At 47.5% G+C, this 19775-nt stretch overlaps 3 protein-coding genes across 5 annotated transcripts; 2 read left to right on the top strand and 1 right to left on the bottom strand.

Annotated features, from left to right (window-relative positions):
• Nucleotides 1-686: 686 nt before the first annotated feature.
• tmem238a (transmembrane protein 238a) lies at nucleotides 687-1919 on the bottom strand. The gene is made up of 2 exons (XM_062446196.1): nucleotides 1725-1919; nucleotides 687-1272 (listed from the first exon to the last, which is right to left on the bottom strand). Exon 2 carries the CDS (start codon nucleotides 1264-1266, stop codon nucleotides 946-948), a length of 321 nt encoding a protein of 106 aa, XP_062302180.1. The 5' UTR covers nucleotides 1267-1272; nucleotides 1725-1919; the 3' UTR covers nucleotides 687-945.
• A 104-nt stretch (nucleotides 1920-2023) lies between these two features.
• Nucleotides 2024-4603, top strand: ccdc106b (coiled-coil domain containing 106b). 2 transcript variants are annotated; one of them, XM_062446194.1, is made up of 7 exons: nucleotides 2024-2171; nucleotides 2341-2387; nucleotides 2521-2568; nucleotides 2971-3165; nucleotides 3244-3393; nucleotides 3655-3861; nucleotides 4016-4603. In XM_062446194.1, the coding sequence occupies exons 2-7, from the start codon at nucleotides 2351-2353 to the stop codon at nucleotides 4330-4332; spliced, it is 954 nt and encodes a 317-aa protein (XP_062302178.1). In that variant the 5' UTR covers nucleotides 2024-2171; nucleotides 2341-2350; the 3' UTR covers nucleotides 4333-4603. The 2 variants fall into 2 exon arrangements, with proteins under 2 accessions (XP_062302178.1, XP_062302177.1); XM_062446193.1 differs by having other exon boundaries at nucleotides 2025-2171; nucleotides 2521-2628.
• Nucleotides 4604-5277: 674 nt separating this feature from the next.
• cnot3b (CCR4-NOT transcription complex, subunit 3b) lies at nucleotides 5278-17130 on the top strand. Of its 2 annotated transcripts, none has more exons than XM_062486871.1 (18): nucleotides 5278-5441; nucleotides 6722-6790; nucleotides 7300-7367; nucleotides 7755-7829; nucleotides 8130-8219; nucleotides 9239-9367; nucleotides 9458-9553; nucleotides 12554-12767; nucleotides 12961-13139; nucleotides 13686-13742; nucleotides 13883-14891; nucleotides 15043-15148; nucleotides 15267-15408; nucleotides 15551-15647; nucleotides 15816-16014; nucleotides 16173-16305; nucleotides 16437-16562; nucleotides 16740-17130. In XM_062486871.1, the coding sequence occupies exons 2-18, from the start codon at nucleotides 6766-6768 to the stop codon at nucleotides 16836-16838; spliced, it is 2844 nt and encodes a 947-aa protein (XP_062342855.1). In that variant the 5' UTR covers nucleotides 5278-5441; nucleotides 6722-6765; the 3' UTR covers nucleotides 16839-17130. The 2 variants fall into 2 exon arrangements, with proteins under 2 accessions (XP_062342855.1, XP_062342854.1); XM_062486870.1 differs by having other exon boundaries at nucleotides 12548-12767.
• Nucleotides 17131-19775: the final 2645 nt, after the last annotated feature.

The raw sequence follows: 19775 nt of genomic DNA, 5'->3' as shown, positions 1-19775 counted from the left end.
AGATTAGTCCCCCTGCCCACCCCACCCTGATCCAGTAATGAAGCCCCACCTATTGGAAACAAGCTCACCTTTACTCAAGTGTGTGTGTGTGAGAGAGAGAGAGAGAGAGAGAGAGAGGCTAAAAATTAAAGAGGGCAAGAGGTTCTGAGGCGATTAAAAGGTGAGCATGCAGTAATTTAAAGAGGGTACCCGAGAGAGAAAACAAGATCAAATGATCAAGACATCTAAATAGCATGTTTGTCCAGCCCTGTGTCAAGCAGTATTACAACGGGTGAGCTTGATTTTGTTTGTCAAGCACAATAACATCAACACAATGCAATCTGTGATTCTGTGACACTCAAACTCGTTAATCAAGAGGACGACCCTGAGCATGAGGCATGGGAAAAGTGACGACATTGCTGGCTTTTGACTAAATGCTACTCGCACATGCAAACATAGCATGCATCTATAGCATGCACTATTCATGCATACTACTAATAATGTATGCGGTTAGAAGCATGCTCTGAAACAAAGGTTAATGAACTGTGAATTATCTGATTCTCTAAGTGGCTTAGCTTTACCAATGAATATACATGCTTGGATCCGGTAAAGAGCTCTTTTGCATACCTGGCAGGCTAGCTCTCTTTCCTGTTTGTCTTTTCTCACTCCTTCGTTCTCTCTGAATGTCTGAATAAATATTTCTGCTGTGAGGTTTCACTCTACACATTTATTTGAAAAAGAAATTATTAACAGACATGCTTGAAAAATGTAAAAAAAACGAAGGCAATATTACATCAAGACATTGCACCTGTATCAACTGTAACAGAACAACCATTATGTGAAGCTAGTGTACAATTATATTTGAAATGTTGTGAACACATACGTTTAGGTTAAAGGGCATTTTGGTGTGAAACATTATTAGCTCATAAAAAGCACAACTGAGCTTTGACATCACAGACACCAGTTCTAGGTTCCCCGATGCCCTCGGTAGGTGCGAATCTTGCGGCTGAGGTTACGAGCTAGTCTGTCTACCGCACTGCCAATGTGTCCCATCTCCTTGCTGGTGGCCAGGCCTTCGATGTTGCCGCTGTACCACAGTACCCAACCCCAGAGGGACATGACCACCAGCAATGCTCCCGTGTACACCAGCAGGTCACCAAAGTCCTGGCCCTGGATCTCCAGAGGGACAAACACTCCCACCAGCAGGGCGGCTCCACCGAGTAGATCCATCAACACAGCAAAGGCCAGAGCTAGTTTACAGTGGGACAGGCCCTCACACACAACCATGGTCACCTGGAAAGAAAGCACTGATCAGATGGGCCTTCCGAGATGGCTTAATGGCTATATGCAGCCTTTTAAAAGATCGATTAAATCTAAAACACGGAAACATCTGTACATCTATTTTAACTTGAAATTATACTATGCAACTACAAGTCTATCACAAACTATTGATGCTGTATGCTGTGTTCAAAACAAATGGTCCAAGCAAAAATCATATTTATAGTAAAATACAATATAATAAATGTTTTCTCTAAGCTTACAACGGCATAATTAGCTCAGGGTCGCATAGTAGCCTACACAGAAAACAAACTTTCGATCACAAAACCACAATCAGGCTACAGTTCGAGCCTTTTAGTAAGATATCGGTCTATAAACATTTTCTGTAAAGGTTGCAGTTCACCTGTCCATAGTTTGGCTGTGCTCAAGCATAGGTTGATTTAAAATTCGACTGAACTGTAACTCACGGATCAATGTTTTTATAGCCTTAAATCGTGCTTCATCGACACTTCGGCGGAGTTTTCCACAACTTCGTTAGGTAGCTTACTTTTCGTGCTTCCGGACTCACCTGTGGCCCAATTCCGGAAAGGTTTTTTCACTGATATTTTCACAGATCTGAATAGACATTGGAATGGTTTAAACAGGTAGCCTATTGCCTATCATCATGCACCAACTCCCCAAACTGCGTGAAAAAGACAAGTAGCCTAGGGGATAAAACAACTGTATTCGATGTGTTGCAATACAGAGCCCCACCCACAAGTTTAGGTTAAAGCTGAAAAAAAAGTATTTAAAAGTAGAGAACGCGTCTTCAAATGCGCCTGCGTGACAATTAAGCTGTCGTTCAAATTTACCAGCTGGAATGAGCTAATTACGGTCCTAGTTCGGCGACATAAGATTTTCACAACGCCATTGAGGTAGGCAAACTTGGACAGCTATATTACGGTTGTATAACGGAATATTACAGCTTTACAGAGTGATGTAAAATCCCACATCAGCATATGGTTGGGTTTGAGCTGTAGTAGGTTAATCTCGCGACTGACGACTCATTGTGTCGATTTAATTTCCATATCGTTTGTATTATAGAAATGCAAGTATGAATCCCTCAAACACGCAGAATCCAAGTACAACAGGTAACTTAGTCATTATTATTATCAATGTCATTGTCAGCCAAAGAACGAAATAACTAACATTGTCAATCGATAACTCCATCTCTCCATCCATTTCATGACAGTGTTATTAGTCATTACATCTTTCCCTCTCCAGAAGGTGGAGGCCTCTATGTTAATGCTTACGAGGTGTCCTTCCCTTTTGGTGAGAACGTGGAAAGACCTCAGCCCGTCTATTTCAACCAAAGTGAACCCATTTTGGAAGGTAATGCATGGGACAGAAACGGGGAGTGAGAAGACTTTTCTTCACTTGACTTAAATATCTTGGGCCATTCCTTGAACAAGCCCAACACCCATCCATTTTATTTGATAGGTTATCGGTCTTATTTTTATTCCAATCTTTATCTTGAAATCAGTGTTAATCAGTCCACTTTAGTACAGCTGTTACCAACCAATTATGTCCCTTACAGCTTCACAACATTTTGAAAATAACATTTGTAGTCTTGCGTCTCCCGTCTCTATCCTCTACTCCTCTTCAGTGCACATTTTTATCTGCTCATCTCTCTCTTCTACACATCCCGCTCTTCCACTGACACCTCTATCCCAGAGCCTGGGTGTGAGGCCCCCTCCTCCTCATACAGCCCCTTCATCTTGATCTCTAATCTGCGGACACACCTGTACGTGACTCTGGAGAAGAACACCTGGCTGCAGAAACGCATCCTGGACCTGGAGGAGGAACGCAACTTCCTGCGCTGTCAGCTTGACCGCTTTATCTCCTCCATGAGGAACAACGAGAGCAATGGTGGGCTGTGTGTTTGTGTGCACGCATGTGTGTGTGTGTGTGTCGCCGACTAATGCTGCATCTGTTCTACTTTGACAGACTGGGGAGCTGAATCTCAGCATGCCGTTCCAGTGAAGCTCCAGGCAGCCAGGTCACCTTCCCCTCCTCCCTCACCCATGACCACCAGGTCTGGAAAGATACAGAAACTCCTCCAGAGCCAGCCCCTCACTCGGGGCAGGAACATTCCCGGTGAGTTGGTGTCAAGAGTCCCATAGAAGATGGAACTTACAGAAGCAAGTGGACTTCTAGTATGTTTCATGTTTAAACTATGAATGCTTGGAGTCTTTAATAACATGTATTACACTTTGTGGTTGCTATACATAGTTCAAAAAGGTGTCAGGAAAAAAAGTAATTCTATTGCAGAAGATGTACAGCAGAAAGGACCCCTGTGCATCTTTTTTGGTTATCCAGCTAAATGCATGTTCTGAAGGTGTTCCCATCTTAACATAGTCAAACAGGAGGTGCGGATGGTGGAGAAATACTTTGAGGAAGACGGCTACCTGGAGGAAGAGGAGCTGGTTTCAGACGAGGATGATTCATCAGAGGACCAGAGGTCGAAGAGGAAGGTAAGAGGAGGAGGCAGGGTGGTTGGCGAAGAACCAAGGATGAAGATGAGGAGGGTTATCAGGATCACCCATGGAAGGGAGAGGCAGCGAGGTGAGCAAAGGACTTATAAACAGGGCTATATTTAATTACAGCACGTACTAATACAGTTCACACTGTTCCCAAAAGTAACTCTTTGTTTATAATCATTGTTATATTCGAATCTGTTTCACTCTTAAGAAACCCCAACATAACTCTCCCTCCACAGTGAAAGATCCTGACGGTGTACTCCTTCGCTACCAGAAGATCCTCCACACCTACCAACGTCTTAGATCCATGTCCAAGGCATTTCAGAGCCACGGAGTGGACCGCAACACCATGGCATCCACCTCCCCCATTGCAGAGATGCTCCTGGTGTCCCCCCAGAAGGTAGCTGAGGTGGGGGAGTTTGACTCCTCCAAGGAGAAGCTGCTGGACTACGCCCGGCGTTGCTATAAAGCCCTGGACGAGGAGACCCACACCAAGGTCCAGGCCTTGAAGAAGACCCACCTGCTTCTTCCTATCTCATACAGGTTCCGAAACTGACCTTTCAAAACAAACGATAGAGAAAGAGTTGAGATGAGAGGGAAAAGAGATTATGTTATTTAGTTTGGAAACTATGAGGGAGAAAATACTAAATTCAGACAGCAAGAAGTCATTTTGTTTCTACCTCAGCACTTTAAGTTATTGTTTTGGATATGTTTTGTTTTCAATCCACTGTTCTGGATGGAGTTAATGGTTGCATACTTTGCTGAAGGGGGTTGATGGCAGGATAGCTACAAGCTCCAATCAAAGCAATAAAGCACTTTCCAGTGAATATAACTTCTTATGTGTTATTTTCCTATTAGTCGCATATGTGCAAGCTACTCAGACAGCTTGCTGTAAATGCTGGGGTGACGAGTTTCTTTCTCTCTCTAACTAGTCACTAAACATCCATACGCTTAGTAGGCCCTACCCGCCTTTGTAAAATAGAGATAAGACAATAAAACGCATCCTAAGTTTCCCAATATTACTATGGTGTCTAGCAAGATGGTGACAAAACTATATTTTAGTAAAAGTGGTTGATGCAGTGTCTCCAGTAGTATTTCATGCAGCTGGTGTTGTTAACCTGCCATCTGAAAGGCCTATTTCTGCTGATTCAAGAAATGCATCATAACTTGATCATAATAGTAGACTACTTGTACAGGTAACTTAGCGTTGACCGCTGCATTTGTCGACTGAGCTAACGATAGAAGTCTCAGCTATGCTATGGTTTGTAATTTGAGCGAGGTTTGAGAGAGATCTTGGAGAGGAAACACCAACTACAAAAGCCAAAGTGACGATGGGTCGTTCAGAGACTTTTCACCTTCCAAAGAGACCAATCACATTTGGATTTCTGCGGAAGTTGTAAACGTGCCTCACTTGGATGACAGGGACGCTTAACCAGTTGAAACCCCAAAAGGAAGAAGAATAACCAATCGCGTGCAGGGGAGGCGGGCCTCCGAGCCATGGGGGAAACAGCGGAGGAGGTGTTCCTGGTGGCCATCTTGAATGTGCGGAGTGATTGTTTAGCGAAAAGAATTAATAACAAATTGGAAATAACGTGAAGATTTGGGAAATTAAGATTTATAAGAGGGGGGCATCTAGAAAAAGAAAAGTTAACTCGGAAACTACAGGTAAATTACCCATACTCTAAAAGAAAACTATTTGAAATGTACCCTTTCCTTTAAATTTGCTTCCACATCTAAGCTAAGCGCCTATAGCCGGTGGCAAATGAGACCCCTATCGACATGGTTTAGTCTGCTATTAGAATGTGTTTTATTAGACATTTATAGTTCAGTGCAATAATGCATCGAAATTATATACTTTTGGTTCGTTATTGAGCAGGCAGAGTTATTGCGAATTATGCTTATGATCAAATAGAACCTAATGATCAAAGCTAGCTTGGTGGTCGCATCATTGTTTATAAACACTTCATATAGCTCATATAGCTTAATGGTCACTTTCGGTTTACTGATCATTTCGATTTTCCAGAGTAGATAGATCCTAGTTGGCCATCTGGATCTATAAGTAGCGTAACGTCTGAAACATTTCTACCCGTGCATGTATTCCATTGACGGACGCTCAAAACTCGCTTAGCAAGCCTTGAGTGAGGGTAACTGCATTTAGGTAGGGGGGCCCTGCAACGTGTTAAAGTCTAGATGGCAAAAGTGATGCTCGGGCTGTTTCGGTGACCTTCTGCCCTTGCTTGTGTGTATCTGAAGTGATGCCCCATAAAGTTACCTGCCGCGCATGTTACATTGTTGCATATGCTGCGGTTACAAAGTATCGGTAGCGTTCTAAACTCTACAACTCTTCAGGTGTTGACAGGACACCAGTATCACGTTCGCTACAAACGTGTGCTCGCATTCCCTGACATTACATCAAGACTATCTGTCACCTAAAAAACTATGTTCCAAGTCAAATTAAGTTCACTACAATGTGTTCTACAGTGTATTCTAAGGTGATGTTGGATTGCATGTTTTGTTAGATTGCTATTTATTCAGTTGGATGCGTTCAATTACGCCTCACCAAATACTTTCTGCATATGAAAGGCCAATGGAAGTTAAATGTGTGACCGTGTTTGAAGAGTAAATGCTACTTTCTCTAATGACTAACTACAGCTTTGTGGTTAGAGGGTTGACAGTGGCACTCGGTAAACTAATGTAAAAACCATGTACCCTGTTTCTGTTTACCGAACAGCTGCTAAAACAGTGGCCCCAGGTGGCAGAAGTAGCAAAGCCACAGTCTTAACTTTTAGCTTTAGTTAATTCCACAATTTTTTTTATTGGTTTCCGATGGGAACAAAAAGCAATGTTGCTACTGAGCTTGTCTGCACCCATTAGCCTATACAAACACAGGTTTCCTAATTCTCCCTATGTCAATTGTTGTTGTTTTTGTTTGTTATCGTTTTCAGCCCCAGTGGAAGAAGGCATGAAGACAGTATCCTAGTCAACAGTCATGGCTGACAAAAGAAAACTACAAGGTGAGGATGACATTCCTTCCATGTTCTCTTGCTGTTGGATTGCAACATTGTCACTATGTCTCAACCCAAACCCTCCAGTGTCTTACTCAATTATTACACTGTTTAATTAAGGAGATAACCATAACTCATAGCCTGATGTTGAAGGCCTGCAGCCAAACTCAAATCTTGAGAAAGGCCCACATTGTAATAGACCTATCTGACTCTGACAACGGGCCAGGCTTCAAACCATGCAACCCTCCCACCCATCAAGCCTGTTCTCATGGCGCTGCATTTTTAACCAGGTTTGGGTTGGCACATGCACACAGGCCTGCTTACACGCACGCCTAGCTTTTACAGCATGCATGTTTGATGAGCTGTCAGCCATGTTTGTAGTGGAAGGTGCGGAGCGGGGTGAGAGCTCCGCGTTCAGCCAGTGCATTTAGCCCTCGCTCAGGGGGACATCTTCAGACAGATCTCAGCCACACCTCCTTCCCCCCAGCGCTGATTGCTATGTTCTTTGCCTCCCTCAGGTGAAATAGATCGATGTTTGAAAAAAGTAACGGAAGGCGTAGAGCAGTTCGAGGACATTTGGCAAAAGGTGAGAACCAGTTTATGTCCTGTTTGAGAACCACAGAGGTACTCGTGTTAAAAGTGAACTTCAGTCTGGGACTGTTCCCTTGTGTCAGAACAGTGTTTCTTGAACGCCCCACCATTGATGGTCCACCACATTATTCAACATCTATAAATAATTACATAAGCAGGAAGCCTTTAATACTGCATAAGGCTTGTTTGTTGTTTTGTTCTGAGCTCGGGGAATAGTATGGAACGGAAACATTTTGTACATGTGCTGTATTACCATATGTTAGACTACAGAAATTGAATATATACACATCTTATTCATTCATGGTGATTGTATGTGCTGAAGTGTGATATATCACCAGAGCTTGTATTGTATTGAACGTTTTATTTCCTATTTGAAAATAAGTTACATAATGCAGCCAACGCTAACCAGAAGGAGAAGTATGAGGCCGACCTTAAGAAAGAAATTAAAAAACTACAGGTGAGATATTGACATCTGATCTTTGAGTGTGTGAGAAACATCATGACGGTCAGCCACCCTTAAGCAAGCGTCTTTGTGTCAGCAGCAGTGTATGCATGCTCATGTGAGTGTTCAGATGCGTGTTTGTTACCATGTGGACCAAACTTACCCCAAGCCAAGCTTGGGTAGGTACGCCTGCACGCTGTACTTGACCGCACAGGGCGAGTCCCTGCTTGCTAAACAAAAGTTACCTCATGTCCCTCTCCTCTATTTCTCTCCATTCCTCCCTCTCTCTGATGCTGTCCTGTACCTGCTCCTCAGCGTCTTCGAGACCAGATCAAGACGTGGGTAGCATCCAACGAGATCAAAGACAAAAGACAGCTCGTGGAAAACCGCAAACTCATAGAAACGGTGAGTTGAGAACAAAGCACACACGCACTCATCACCAGTCGCCCGTCACACGCTGAAGAGAGCCTACATAGAGAGAGACATCCGTCACACACCGACGAGGGTCTACGCAGAGAGGGACATCTGTGCGGAGCGAGCGACCGAAAGCCACGGAGGCCTTTGATGGGGTTACTGAGAGAGTTTTCTATGCTGCCAGCTGTTCGCACAAAGACGGGAGGACGTCTCCGCCCACACGCTCTCATCATCAAGTCATTTTGTCATTCAAGGCTGTAGGCAGTCATCAGGGTTTCAGAATGACCCGGGATTTGGCGTGAGGCGAGTGCTAGGCGTTGAAACATTTTACTGTGTGTGTGTGTGGGGGGGGGGGGGGCGGTTCTCCATGGTACTTGTCGAGTATGTGCTGACCACCTGTCAATAGAAAGAGAGCTGATCAATGCAATGATCGTGCTGTGATGATGCGATGACCTTGGAACAGCCATGTGCCAGATATCTTTCTCTGATTGTGAATTGTTCAGCTTTCTCAAATTTAGCAAATTCTTACTTGCATTATAAACAATGTTGATGGGTATAGTAGCTTATAAATGTCAGGACTTATCTATTACAGTTGTAGATTATTCTGACATCTTTAGAGAGGTTGCTAGGGATTGTAAAGAGGAGAAAGACCCAAGAATATGTAACATGGCACTAAACTAACCATGAAAGTTAAACTCTTTAATTATTGCAAACCGCTCATCCAAACAATACACTTGGAAATTTCAACTTCATGCAATGCCTGGTTTTCTACAGAACACAGCCACAGAGATTCGTGCATGTATAGTTAAATACTTCTACAGAACACAGCCACAGAGATTCCTGCATGTATAGTTAAATACTTCCGCAACCATGACCGTTCACCACACCAGCATTTGATGGCATTTTCACGACATACAGTACCTCCCACAAGCCCACTAGTTGCGTCTGGCTTCACCAGATGGTGACCTGTAGTAGTAATGTGTGAGGTCCTCCCCCCTGTCTCTCCACAGCAAATGGAGCGCTTTAAGATCGTGGAGCGGGAGACCAAGACCAAGGCGTACTCTAAAGAAGGCCTGGGCCTGGCCCAGAAGGTAGACCCAGCACAGAAGGAGAAGGAGGAGGTCGGACAGTGGCTAACGGTGAGGGTCTCACAGATATGACGGTGTGTGCATTTCTCCTCTCTCTCTTTACATCTGTTAATATCTCTCTCCATCTCGCCCCTCTCTCAGAATACGATAGACACCCTGAACATGCAGGTGGATCAGTTTGAGAGTGAAGTCGAGTCCTTATCAGTCCAAACACGCAAGAAGAAAGGAGACAAAGAGGTCGGTGTGCTTCTGCTTCGTCCCTCCTGTCCCTCCTCTCCTGTGTCCTTCTCTATCCCTCTCCTCTCCTGTGTCCTTCTCTGTCCCTCTCCTCTCCTGTGTCCTTCTCTATCCCTCTCCTCTCCTGTGTCCTTCTCTATCCCTCTCCTCTCCTGTGTCCTTCTCCATCCCTCTCCTCTCATGTGTCCTTTTCTATCCCTCTCCTCTCCTGTGTCCTTCTCTATCCCTCTCCTCTCCTGTGTCCTTCTCTATCCCTCTCCTCTCCTGTGTCCTCTATCCCTCTCCTCTCCTGTGTCCTTCTCTATCCCTCTTCTGTGTCCTTCTCTATCCCTCTCCTGTGTCCTTCTCTATCCCTCTCCTCTCCTGTGTCCTTCTCTATCCCTCTCCTCTCCTGTGTCCTTCTCTGTCCCTCTCCTCTCCTGTGTCCTTCTCTATCCCTCTCCTCTCCTGTGTCCTTCGCTATCCCTCTCCTCTCCTGTGTCCTTCTCCATCCCTCTCCTCTCATGTGTCCTTTTCTATCCCTCTCCTCTCCTGTGTCCTTCTCTATCCCTCTCCTCTCCTGTGTCCTTCTCTATCCCTCTCCTCTCCTGTGTCCTCTATCCCTCTCCTCTCCTGTGTCCTTCTCTATCCCTCTTCTGTGTCCTTCTCTATCCCTCTCCTGTGTCCTTCTCTATCCCTCTCCTCTCCTGTGTCCTTCTCTATCCCTCTCCTCTCCTGTGTCCTCTATCCCTCTCCTCTCCTGTGTCCTTCTCTATCCCTCTTCTGTGTCCTTCTCTATCCCTCTCCTGTGTCCTTCTCTATCCCTCTCCTGTGTCCTTCTCTATCCCTCTCCTCTCCTGTGTCCTTCTCTATCCCTCTCCTGTGTCCTTCTCTATCCCTCTCCTCTTCTGTGTCCTTCTCTATCCCTCTCCTGTGTCCTTCTCTATCCCTCTCCTGTGTCCTTCTCTATCCCTCTCATCTCCTGTGTCCTTCTCTATCCCTCTCCTGTGTCCTTCTCTATCCCTCTCCTCTTCTGTGTCCTTCTCTATCCCTCTCCTGTGTCCTTCTCTATCCCTCTCCTGTGTCCTTCTCTATCCCTCTCCTGTGTCCTTCTCTATCCCTCTCCTCTCCTGTGTCCTTCTCTATCCCTCTCCTGTGTCCTTCTCTATCCCTCTCCTCTCCTGTGTCCTTCTCTATCCCTCTCCTCTTCTGTGTCCTTCTCTATCCCTCTCCTGTGTCCTTCTCTATCCCTCTCCTGTGTCCTTCTCTATCCCTCTCCTCTTCTGTGTCCTTCTCTATCCCTCTCCTGTGTCCTTCTCTATCCCTCTCCTGTGTCCTTCTCTATCCCTCTCCTCTTCTGTGTCCTTCTCTATCCCTCTCCTGTGTCCTTCTCTATCCCTCTCCTGTGTCCTTCTCTATCCCTCTCCTGTGTCCTTCTCTATCCCTCTCCTCTTCTGTGTCCTTCTCTATCCCTCTCCTGTGTCCTTCTCTATCCCTCTCCTGTGTCCTTCTCTATCCCTCTCCTGTGTCCTTCTCTATCCCTCTCCTCTCCTGTGTCCTTCTCTATCCCTCTCCTCTCCTGTGTCCTTCTCTATCCCTCTCCTCTCCTGTGTCCTCTATCCCTCTCCTCTCCTGTGTCCTTCTCTATCCCTCTTCTGTGTCCTTCTCTATCCCTCTCCTGTGTCCTTCTCTATCCCTCTCCTCTCCTGTGTCCTTCTCTATCCCTCTCCTCTCATGTGTCCTTCTCTGTCCCTCTCCTCTCCTGTGTCCTTCTCTATCCCTCTCCTGTGTCCTTCTCTATCCCTCTCCTCTCCTGTGTCCTTCTCCATCCCTCTCCTCTCATGTGTCCTTTTCTATCCCTCTCCTCTCCTGTGTCCTTCTCTATCCCTCTCCTCTCCTGTGTCCTTCTCTATCCCTCTCCTCTCCTGTGTCCTCTATCCATCTCCTCTCCTGTGTCCTTCTCTATCCCTCTTCTGTGTCCTTCTCTATCCCTCTCCTGTGTCCTTCTCTATCCCTCTCCTCTCCTGTGTCCTTCTCTATCCCTCTCCTCTCCTGTGTCCTCTATCCCTCTCCTCTCCTGTGTCCTTCTCTATCCCTCTTCTGTGTCCTTCTCTATCCCTCTCCTGTGTCCTTCTCTATCCCTCTCCTGTGTCCTTCTCTATCCCTCTCCTCTCCTGTGTCCTTCTCTATCCCTCTCCTGTGTCCTTCTCTATCCCTCTCCTCTTCTGTGTCTTTCTCTATCCCTCTCCTGTGTCCTTCTCTATCCCTCTCCTGTGTCCTTCTCTATCCCTCTCCTGTGTCCTTCTCTATCCCTCTCCTGTGTCCTTCTCTATCCCTCTCCTGTGTCCTTCTCTATCCCTCTCCTGTGTCCTTCTCTATCCCTCTCCTCTCCTGTGTCCTTCTCTATCCCTCTCCTCTTCTGTGTCCTTCTCTATCCCTCTCCTGTGTCCTTCTCTATCCCTCTCCTCTTCTGTGTCCTTCTCTATCCCTCTCCTCTTTTGTCCTTAACTCTCCCCTCCTCCCCTAACCACCTTTCTAGCTCCCCTCTCTCTGTCCTTTGTTCTTAAAGATTGACCTATTATCCAGGATCTCTCCTCTATGCCTAAGCAGGACTTTTTGTTCTCCAGAGAGACTGCTGTGGTGGTAGGACTGTATTTAGTCCTAATGTAAAGCAGCTTCATCCATTAACATTTTACTGGCTCTTCACATGGACCCAGACCGTGACCGATGTTAGACCAGGCATGCCTTTTAGTGTTGCTAAATTTGATCATCAGTCACATGTATTCAACCAAGTGATCCATGAAATAACATATATGTTCCTGCTCCCTTCCAACCACTTCCAACCCACGTGTACATCTACCCCTGCACACGCACACGCACACACACACATTATACACACATGCATTATGCACACACACTTGGCGAAAACTTTGTGCTCAACTACACGCACACAACCGTACACGCTCAATACACACACACATGCCCGCACACACAATTGCACCCACACTGTTCCAGAAACAGGATCGAATTGAGGAGCTGAAGCGTTTCATCGAGAAGCACAGGTACCACATCCGGATGCTGGAGACCATCCTGCGCATGCTGGACAACGACTCAGTCCAGGTGGACTCCATCCGCAAGATCAAGGACGATGTGGAGTACTACATGGACTCCTCCCAGGACCCGGACTTTGAGGAGAACGAGTTCCTCTACGACGACCTTGACCTGGATGACCTCCGTAAGTGTGCTTTTTGTTTGTCTACATCCGTTCTGTCTGGTCTAGTCTATTGATCATCTCAAATGTAGCGACAGCGTTAGAATGTCGATTCAGTGCATCTTCCATTGTGACACTGTGTATGCTGACCTTGTGTTCTATCTGCCCCTACTTACTTTCTCTCTCTCTTTGTATGCCAACTTTTGTTTTTACGTAGCTACCTCTCCCTCTGTCTCCCCCCCACCATCTCTCGTCTCTCTAGCCCAGACGCTGGCGGCCTCCCCCCCCCCGGGGCACTCTCACCTGGAGGATGAGATGTTCCAGCTCTCCAGCATCACGCCCACCTCCACCACCTCCTCCTCACCCATCCCCCCCTCCCCCGCCACTTGCACTACGGTAAAGGAACACACAAGACACACAGGAGCGCCCCTTGCACGCACGCGCACCAACACGCCTACCTCCACCACCTCCATTCTTCTCACCTGTCCTCCCCCCCACTCGTTGCGGGCGCCACGCTGAGGAGTACTTTCTTACGCTCTCTATCACAATCTATAGGGAGCTCCTCACCGGGGAATGAAACGATGTAGCTATGGAAGATTCTACACCGCCACCCACTCACAGTCTGTAGAGAGATGAAGCTGGGTCTCGTAACAGAGTTGTAATGGATACAAGATGTTCTTAACATCTCAGATCTGTGGAGTTTAGAGGACGGGTGGTGATGGGGAGGGGGTGGCACTGTGGGAGGAAAGAAAGGGGGGGCGATGGAGGAGAGGTAGAGAGAAAATAAAGGGGGAGGGGATATGAGGTCTGGTTTCGGTTGGCATGAGGCTGTAGACCACTATTTTCCATATTGACACGTCAACAATGGAACACATGGCATCGGACAATCCGCTAATTTTATGTTTTTCCCCGCATGTGTGTCTTCTGTATGCACGTTTTCAGGAGAACTCTGAGGATGACAAGAAAAGGGGGCGTTCGACAGACAGCGAAGTCAGTCAGGTGAGGCGGTCGTCCACAGAGTGCTCTCCGTGTTCCATGTTGTTGGTCTGCGAACATGAAACGTAACTTATGTTACTGGTCTGGATCTTCTTTCCAACGCAAGGTGAATACATGTCTTATCGTCTCCCGTTCTGTTTCAGTCTCCTGTCAAGAACGGCAACCCTTCCTCGTCGTTATCCTCCTCTTCCTCCTCCTCCTCCTCCTCGTCCTGCTCTTCCTCCGGGGCCTCCTCGTCCTCGATGGTCTCTATGGCGACCATGGCAGGGGGCGGTGGCGGTGGTGCAGGGTCCATCACCGGGGGCAACAGTCTCCTAGGAAGCATGGGGGGTCTCCTCGCCAACGCTGGCAGCTATAGCAACGCTACGCAGCAGCACGCTCAGCAGGCGTCTCTGCCGCAGCACCAAACCCAGGCCAAGAACTCTCTCTCCTCCTCTTCCTCCTCCTCCTCCTCCTCTTCCATGGCCCCCTCCAACAGCAACCCCTGCCCTTCGAACAGCATCCTCCTCCCCTCCTCGATGGCATCCTCACCCCCCAACGCCAGCAACCCCAGCCCCCTCACACCCAGCTCCCAGCCCCAAGCCCCGTCGCCGGCCTCCAGCCTCAGCCTAGGTTTGGGCCTGAGCATGGGGAAAGGAGGGGCCATGTCGAGCTCCTCTGGCCCCAACCACATGTCCGGGCTGGGCCTGTCGGGGATGCCGGCGTCCCTGGGCTCTATGGCCGGCCTTCTGCCAGGCTCCACGCCTTATGCCCAGGCAGCCGCCTCGGGGCCTATGGGCAGCAACATGGCCGGGGCCATCGGCAGCGGCTCCTCCTCCAACTCCGCCTCCAACTCCGCCTCCAGCACCATGGGACCGTTTGGCGGGAACATGCTCAGCGGAGGCTCGTCGTCCTCCACCGGCCTGCTGGGCTCAGCGCCGGGCATGGTGGGCATGGGCGGGGGGATGCTGGGCCTAGGGTCAGGGCCCCTGGTGCAGGGTCCGCCCCTGGTGGCCCCCAGCCCTGTCGGAGGGGGCCTGGCGCCCGGTGGCAGTTTGGGGGTCATCGGGAGCAACAGCAGCTCAGGGTTGATGGCGCCAGGCAGTGGAATCGGGGGAGGGAGTTTGGGGCTCCCCAGACCACCAAGTGGACAGAAACAGAATGGTAGCACTAGTGAGTGTCAAGTTACTACTTACTGAATGTGAAGATCATTTATCATCTGCCTTTCTGTTTTTTGTTGTGTAGGATTTCACAGGAATGTCATGTAGCAGATGGTGATGTTTTAAAAATGACAAAAGTCTGTTATTTCCTCCTCCCTCTCCAGGTTATAGTGCTATCGTAGCAGACAGCACACCAGATTCCACCCTTAACAGTGCCAGCCAATCACAAAGCAGCCAAGCCTTGTCTTTGAACTCCACAGCCAATCAACCGTGAGTAGATCCAACAAATGATAAATCGATATATCCTATGCTGGGGATGCAACATATATTCAAATCAGATTCAAACCCACATCAACCCCAGTGCCCCTCCCGCTCTCTCTCGCCTCAGGAAAGACAGTGGCTCCAGCCTCCTGGGATCCATGACTCTACCGCCCAGCTCCCCTTCACCCTCCTACAACGACAGCAAAACAGCAGGGGGCAGCCAACTAAATGGGCCACTCTCCTACAATCAGGCCACTGACAGTATGAAGGTGAGGGAGGAGGATGGTGGAGACTAGGGGACTCCAGAAGGAATGCAATTTTAAGAAACACCGAAGTTCCGTATTCTAACAAGATGGTTACCCTGACCCTGGTTTTGCTGCTTGTGTATGTGTTATGCCCTCTGCCCCCCAGCCTCAGGAGCCACTGAGGAGCCTCAAGTCCATGGCGGAGCGAGCGGCTCTGAGCTCAGGAATGGAGGGAGAGATGCCCTCTCTGCACCTCGCCACTGGTGAGAAAAACCTCCCCACTCGTATCGCTTCAGAATGGTCTGAGGCCTTGACTGACTGCCATGGTCCTCGACTTCAAATCAGTTTGCTTCAGGGAGCAAGTTTATCTTCATTTTAATCTTTTCTTTTCATTATCCTCCCGTTCAACCAACTTCCCCTTCTACCTTCAGACATTTTCCCCAGCACTACGGGCCCCCCGGGGACCTCCATGGCCCCCCAGCCCTCGCTGTCAGAGGTCAGCATCCCCCCGTCACTGGGGGTGTGCCCGCTGGGGCCCGTGCCCCTGTCCAAAGACCAGCAATACCAGCAGGCCATGCAGGAGTCGGCCTGGACGCACATGCCACACCCCTCCGACTCAGAGCGGATCAGGTACCACTTCCTGTTCAGACACCTTGGACAGTTTTGGTGTCTTGGAGAGAAAAACTAAATCTGACGCTTTTTCATTCTTCTTTTTTTTTCTCTCATACCAAGCATACTCTATCAGGTCTATGTGGTGAAAGCTCTTGTCTCACTCTCGCCCCCTGCAGGCAGTACCTGATGAGGAACCCCTGCCCCACCCTGCCTTTCCACCACCAGGTGCCACCGCCTCACTCAGACTCTGTGGAGTTCTACCAGAGGCTGTCAACAGAGACTCTGTTCTTCATTTTCTACTACCTGGAGGTAAGACTGTGTTTGTGCATGCTTCATGTCACGCGTCATGCTACATGTGTGCTATTTTACCTGAAGGTTATGTTTGTTGACGTTTTCAAAACATTCTCCTCACTTTGTGTGTGTGCGTTCCTCCCCACCAGGGCACCAAGGCCCAATACCTGGCAGCTAAGGCACTGAAGAAGCAGTCGTGGAGGTTCCACACCAAGTATATGATGTGGTTCCAGAGACACGAAGAACCGAAGACCATCACAGATGAATTTGAACAGGTCAGAAACCTCCCGTCGTCTTCTCCCTTCTCCTTGTTGTGCCTCCCTTCTTCAACAGCTTCCCGGCTGGACGGCCCACCGTTCCAGCCTGGTCAAGGGGCTTGTTGCTCAACTCCCATTTTAGGATGTTGAGTTTACTGCGCCCAACTAACCACGGTCTTGCTTCTCATCTCGCAGGGCACCTACATTTACTTTGACTACGAGAAGTGGGGCCAGAGAAAAAAAGAAGGGTTCACATTCGAGTACAGGTACCTCGAAGACCGGGACCTTCAGTGATGGACACAGAGCAAGGGATGAACGGACAGAAGGAAAAGAAAAGATAGAAGGACTACTGTCGACATTCCTGGATTGAACTCGACCCTCTGGGAAGAGAGATGGATGCACTGCTTCAAGCTCCTCCCCCTGCCCCCTGCAAAGCCACACCCACCACATTGCTAAACAACGCCCACTCCCACCTCGGCCCCTCCTTTTCCATTTTTTTTTTGATTGAAGCTTTTAATTATACTCATAACTTAACTGGACCCCCTGTTTGTTTTTTGCTAATAAGTAAATCATGACGATAATGTTTTGATTGTTGTACTGTCGATTTTATATTGTTTTTAAATTCACGCCTCAGCTTCTTCACATCCCTGATCATCATTATAACCAAAGATAATTGGTTGAATCCCTTATACCTGGCGGTGTGTTAGTCCAACAATAGTGTGTGACATGCACAACATGAGTTAAGTCACGTGAGCCCTTCAGGGTGTGTAGGGTGAGGTGGTGGTGGTCCTAGTCGAGACTGGGTGTAACACTGGGTGAGGGGAGGAATAAGCATTAGCATGCTACATCAAGGGCTTATAAAAAACACGTAATTGAAGCCTCTGAAACAACCACCTCTCCTCTGGGTATTTGAACTCTAACTTTAAGCACTGACAACTCTGCCATAGACTGCTATTTAGCTATACCCCTCCCCCCCAGTACCCGTCATTGGTTACAATGGGAGCGTGTGTTCCTCAAACCTGTGTGTCCCAGATGGGTGGAGATTTCCATTTTTGTACAATTCTTTTGCCATTGGACCAAAGGTAAAAATTGCCCAAATTACCCGGGCTGTTCAGGGTTGAGAAACATGCACACCTAGTGTGAGCTTATTGCTGTTGTGAACAGCACACCTACACAACACCAGCACTGATGCAGCTTGTCGGTAGTGAATGTTTACAGTGGTTCAATCCAAGCTGATGATCTTACAGCGGCATAACTGCAGACAGCGTCACGTCAGCCATCACTTTTCTACCCACGTTTCATAATGTCCTCACATTTGTTTTTACCTCTTTTGTTGTGGTTCTGATTGCATTGCACTTCCAATTTGAAAGAAACGACTCACTCAGCCAAAGCCACACAGGTAGATCTTTCCTTTACTCAGGAAGTGTTTAATAGATCATTTGTGAGGAAATTTACCAGTAAAGTCATCCATACTAGCAGCACAAAAGCTCCCCCCATACCCAATCAATCTTATTTTAACTGCTCGCCCCACCACCATAAACATCCAATTTCATAAGGCTTTTAAATGAAAATCCTCCAATGTTTGGAGTTATATTTTTTGGGTCTTTGTTCTTTTTGTTTGTGTGCCTGTGTTTTTTTCAGACAAGAAAAAGCATTTCAGTGGCTAAGAATGAATGAAAACCCCGTTTAGAAAAGAATGTGTCCAAGTGTCGGCCGGGGAGGTGTCAGACAGAGCTCCTGCGAAGCAAGGCGTCCACGGACAGTTCCGTTCTCAAAACCATTTCCCCCTTTGGTGGTTGAGCAGCAGGGAAGGGCATTTACCGTCATCCCACAGCTCAAATGTGAAAATCATTTCCCTCATAAAGGTGTTGTACATGTGTTGTTTCCATCCTTCTCGTTTGTCATTCGGTTGTCATCTTGACAGCACGTACAGTGACACTTGCAAAGTGGAGCCGGGGGGTGGGGGACGGGTCAAAGTAAATATGACATAACCATGAATAAAGGATTGTAAAATATGAATAAAAGAGTTACTTTTCAGAAAAACCTGTGCACGAGATGTTATATTGTGGTTGATATTGACCACTCACTGGAAGGCTTATTGGCATATAACGCTACATTCTAACAAGCTACATTATTCTCCTTCCTGGGACAATAGTTGGCTAGGTTGAATTTCATTTTGTTCAATATAGGTAGCGGGAAGGCCAGGCAGATTCTAGAACACAACACAATTAGAAAAGCTACAGTTACAGTTCTGCTAGTATTTAGAATACTGTACACCAGAAGAAAGCTCATGGAACTGCCTATGTTCTCGAACTCAGCAGCATTCCTATATTCAACTTTGGGCAAGCCTGCAGCTACTGTTTATGGAACTTGTCCCAGAAACCTCCTCCTATTCCTCCTTGAGTACCCAAGCGATGCAAAGTTCTACCGTCACCTCACTGTGGAAGGGTACCATGAATATTACATGTCAGTTGCTGGGGCGGAGGCCTCCCTTTTAGTCGAGGTGTGAATGCATATTAATGCTGCACTCTTTTCTTTCACTAACAGAATGCAAACAGGCTTTCAGGGCATTGTATGACGAGAGGGGATAGAGATTGGGGGGAGGAATGCCGTTCCTAATGGACACTTCCCTCGGCTGGATTGACTATGTTTTTCTATCTCTATTTATGGGGACTGTCCAGCCTCCTCATACTGTATGTGCATTTTCAGATTTAGTCAACGGTGAAATTGTTCAATTTATGTCCCTTTTACAAAACTGTTAACTCTGGCTGACAAAACCCAAACCCAACCCAACAAAAACCAAATCTGCCCTCCCCTTTCTCTCAGAGTTTTAACATTACACAACACACCGTACCACATAAACTAGCCTGTTTTTGTCCTCTCTCTTTGTCTCTTAGCTAACATACCTTTGCATCCAGCTCTGACATATGGCAGAAGTATGACATATGGTTGTTTGTATGTTTATGAGGGAAAAGGCTACCCAGGCCATTTCTCGGATGACTGGTCCTGCGTACACTGCTTGATGACTGGAGTTTACCTGGTCCTGGCTGGCTGCCTGCAGCTGTTTGGGCTGCCCCCCAGCACTGGGCCTGGGTAGGGCTGAGATGCCACTCTGAGTTGGAGTCGTGGGTTGTTTTTAAGGTGTGTGTCTGTGTCTGTGTGTGTGTGTGTGTGTGTGTGTGTGTGTGGAGGATATTATAAATCTAGGCTATATGTGTGACGCAATACGTT

The sequence above is a fragment of the Osmerus eperlanus genome, chromosome 20, assembly GCF_963692335.1.
Source record: "Osmerus eperlanus chromosome 20, fOsmEpe2.1, whole genome shotgun sequence".
Classification (NCBI taxonomy): domain Eukaryota; kingdom Metazoa; phylum Chordata; class Actinopteri; order Osmeriformes; family Osmeridae; genus Osmerus; species Osmerus eperlanus.
Note: the sequence above shows the minus strand (reverse complement) of the source record. Positions and strands in the feature narration are given on the sequence as shown.

What these genes read in the sequence shown, in the direction of transcription:
- cnot3b (XM_062486870.1), top strand. Translation starts at nt 6,766, where the DNA reads ATGGCTGACAAAAGAAAACTACAAG. An exon ending in TGACAAAAGAAAACTACAAG is followed by an intron (nt 6,791 to 7,299) that starts GTGAGGATGACA and finishes TGCCTCCCTCAG; the next exon opens with GTGAAATAGATCGATGTTTG. An exon ending in AACTCCACAGCCAATCAACC is followed by an intron (nt 15,149 to 15,266) that starts GTGAGTAGATCC and finishes CTCTCGCCTCAG; the next exon opens with GAAAGACAGTGGCTCCAGCC.
- tmem238a (XM_062446196.1), bottom strand. Translation starts at nt 1,266, where the DNA reads ATGGTTGTGTGTGAGGGCCTGTCCCACTGTAAACTAGCTCTGGCCTTT.
- ccdc106b (XM_062446193.1), top strand. Translation starts at nt 2,351, where the DNA reads ATGAATCCCTCAAACACGCAGAATCCAAGTACAACAG. An exon ending in GCAGAATCCAAGTACAACAG is followed by an intron (nt 2,388 to 2,520) that starts GTAACTTAGTCA and finishes TTCCCTCTCCAG; the next exon opens with AAGGTGGAGGCCTCTATGTT. An exon ending in TCGGGGCAGGAACATTCCCG is followed by an intron (nt 3,394 to 3,654) that starts GTGAGTTGGTGT and finishes ATCTTAACATAG; the next exon opens with TCAAACAGGAGGTGCGGATG.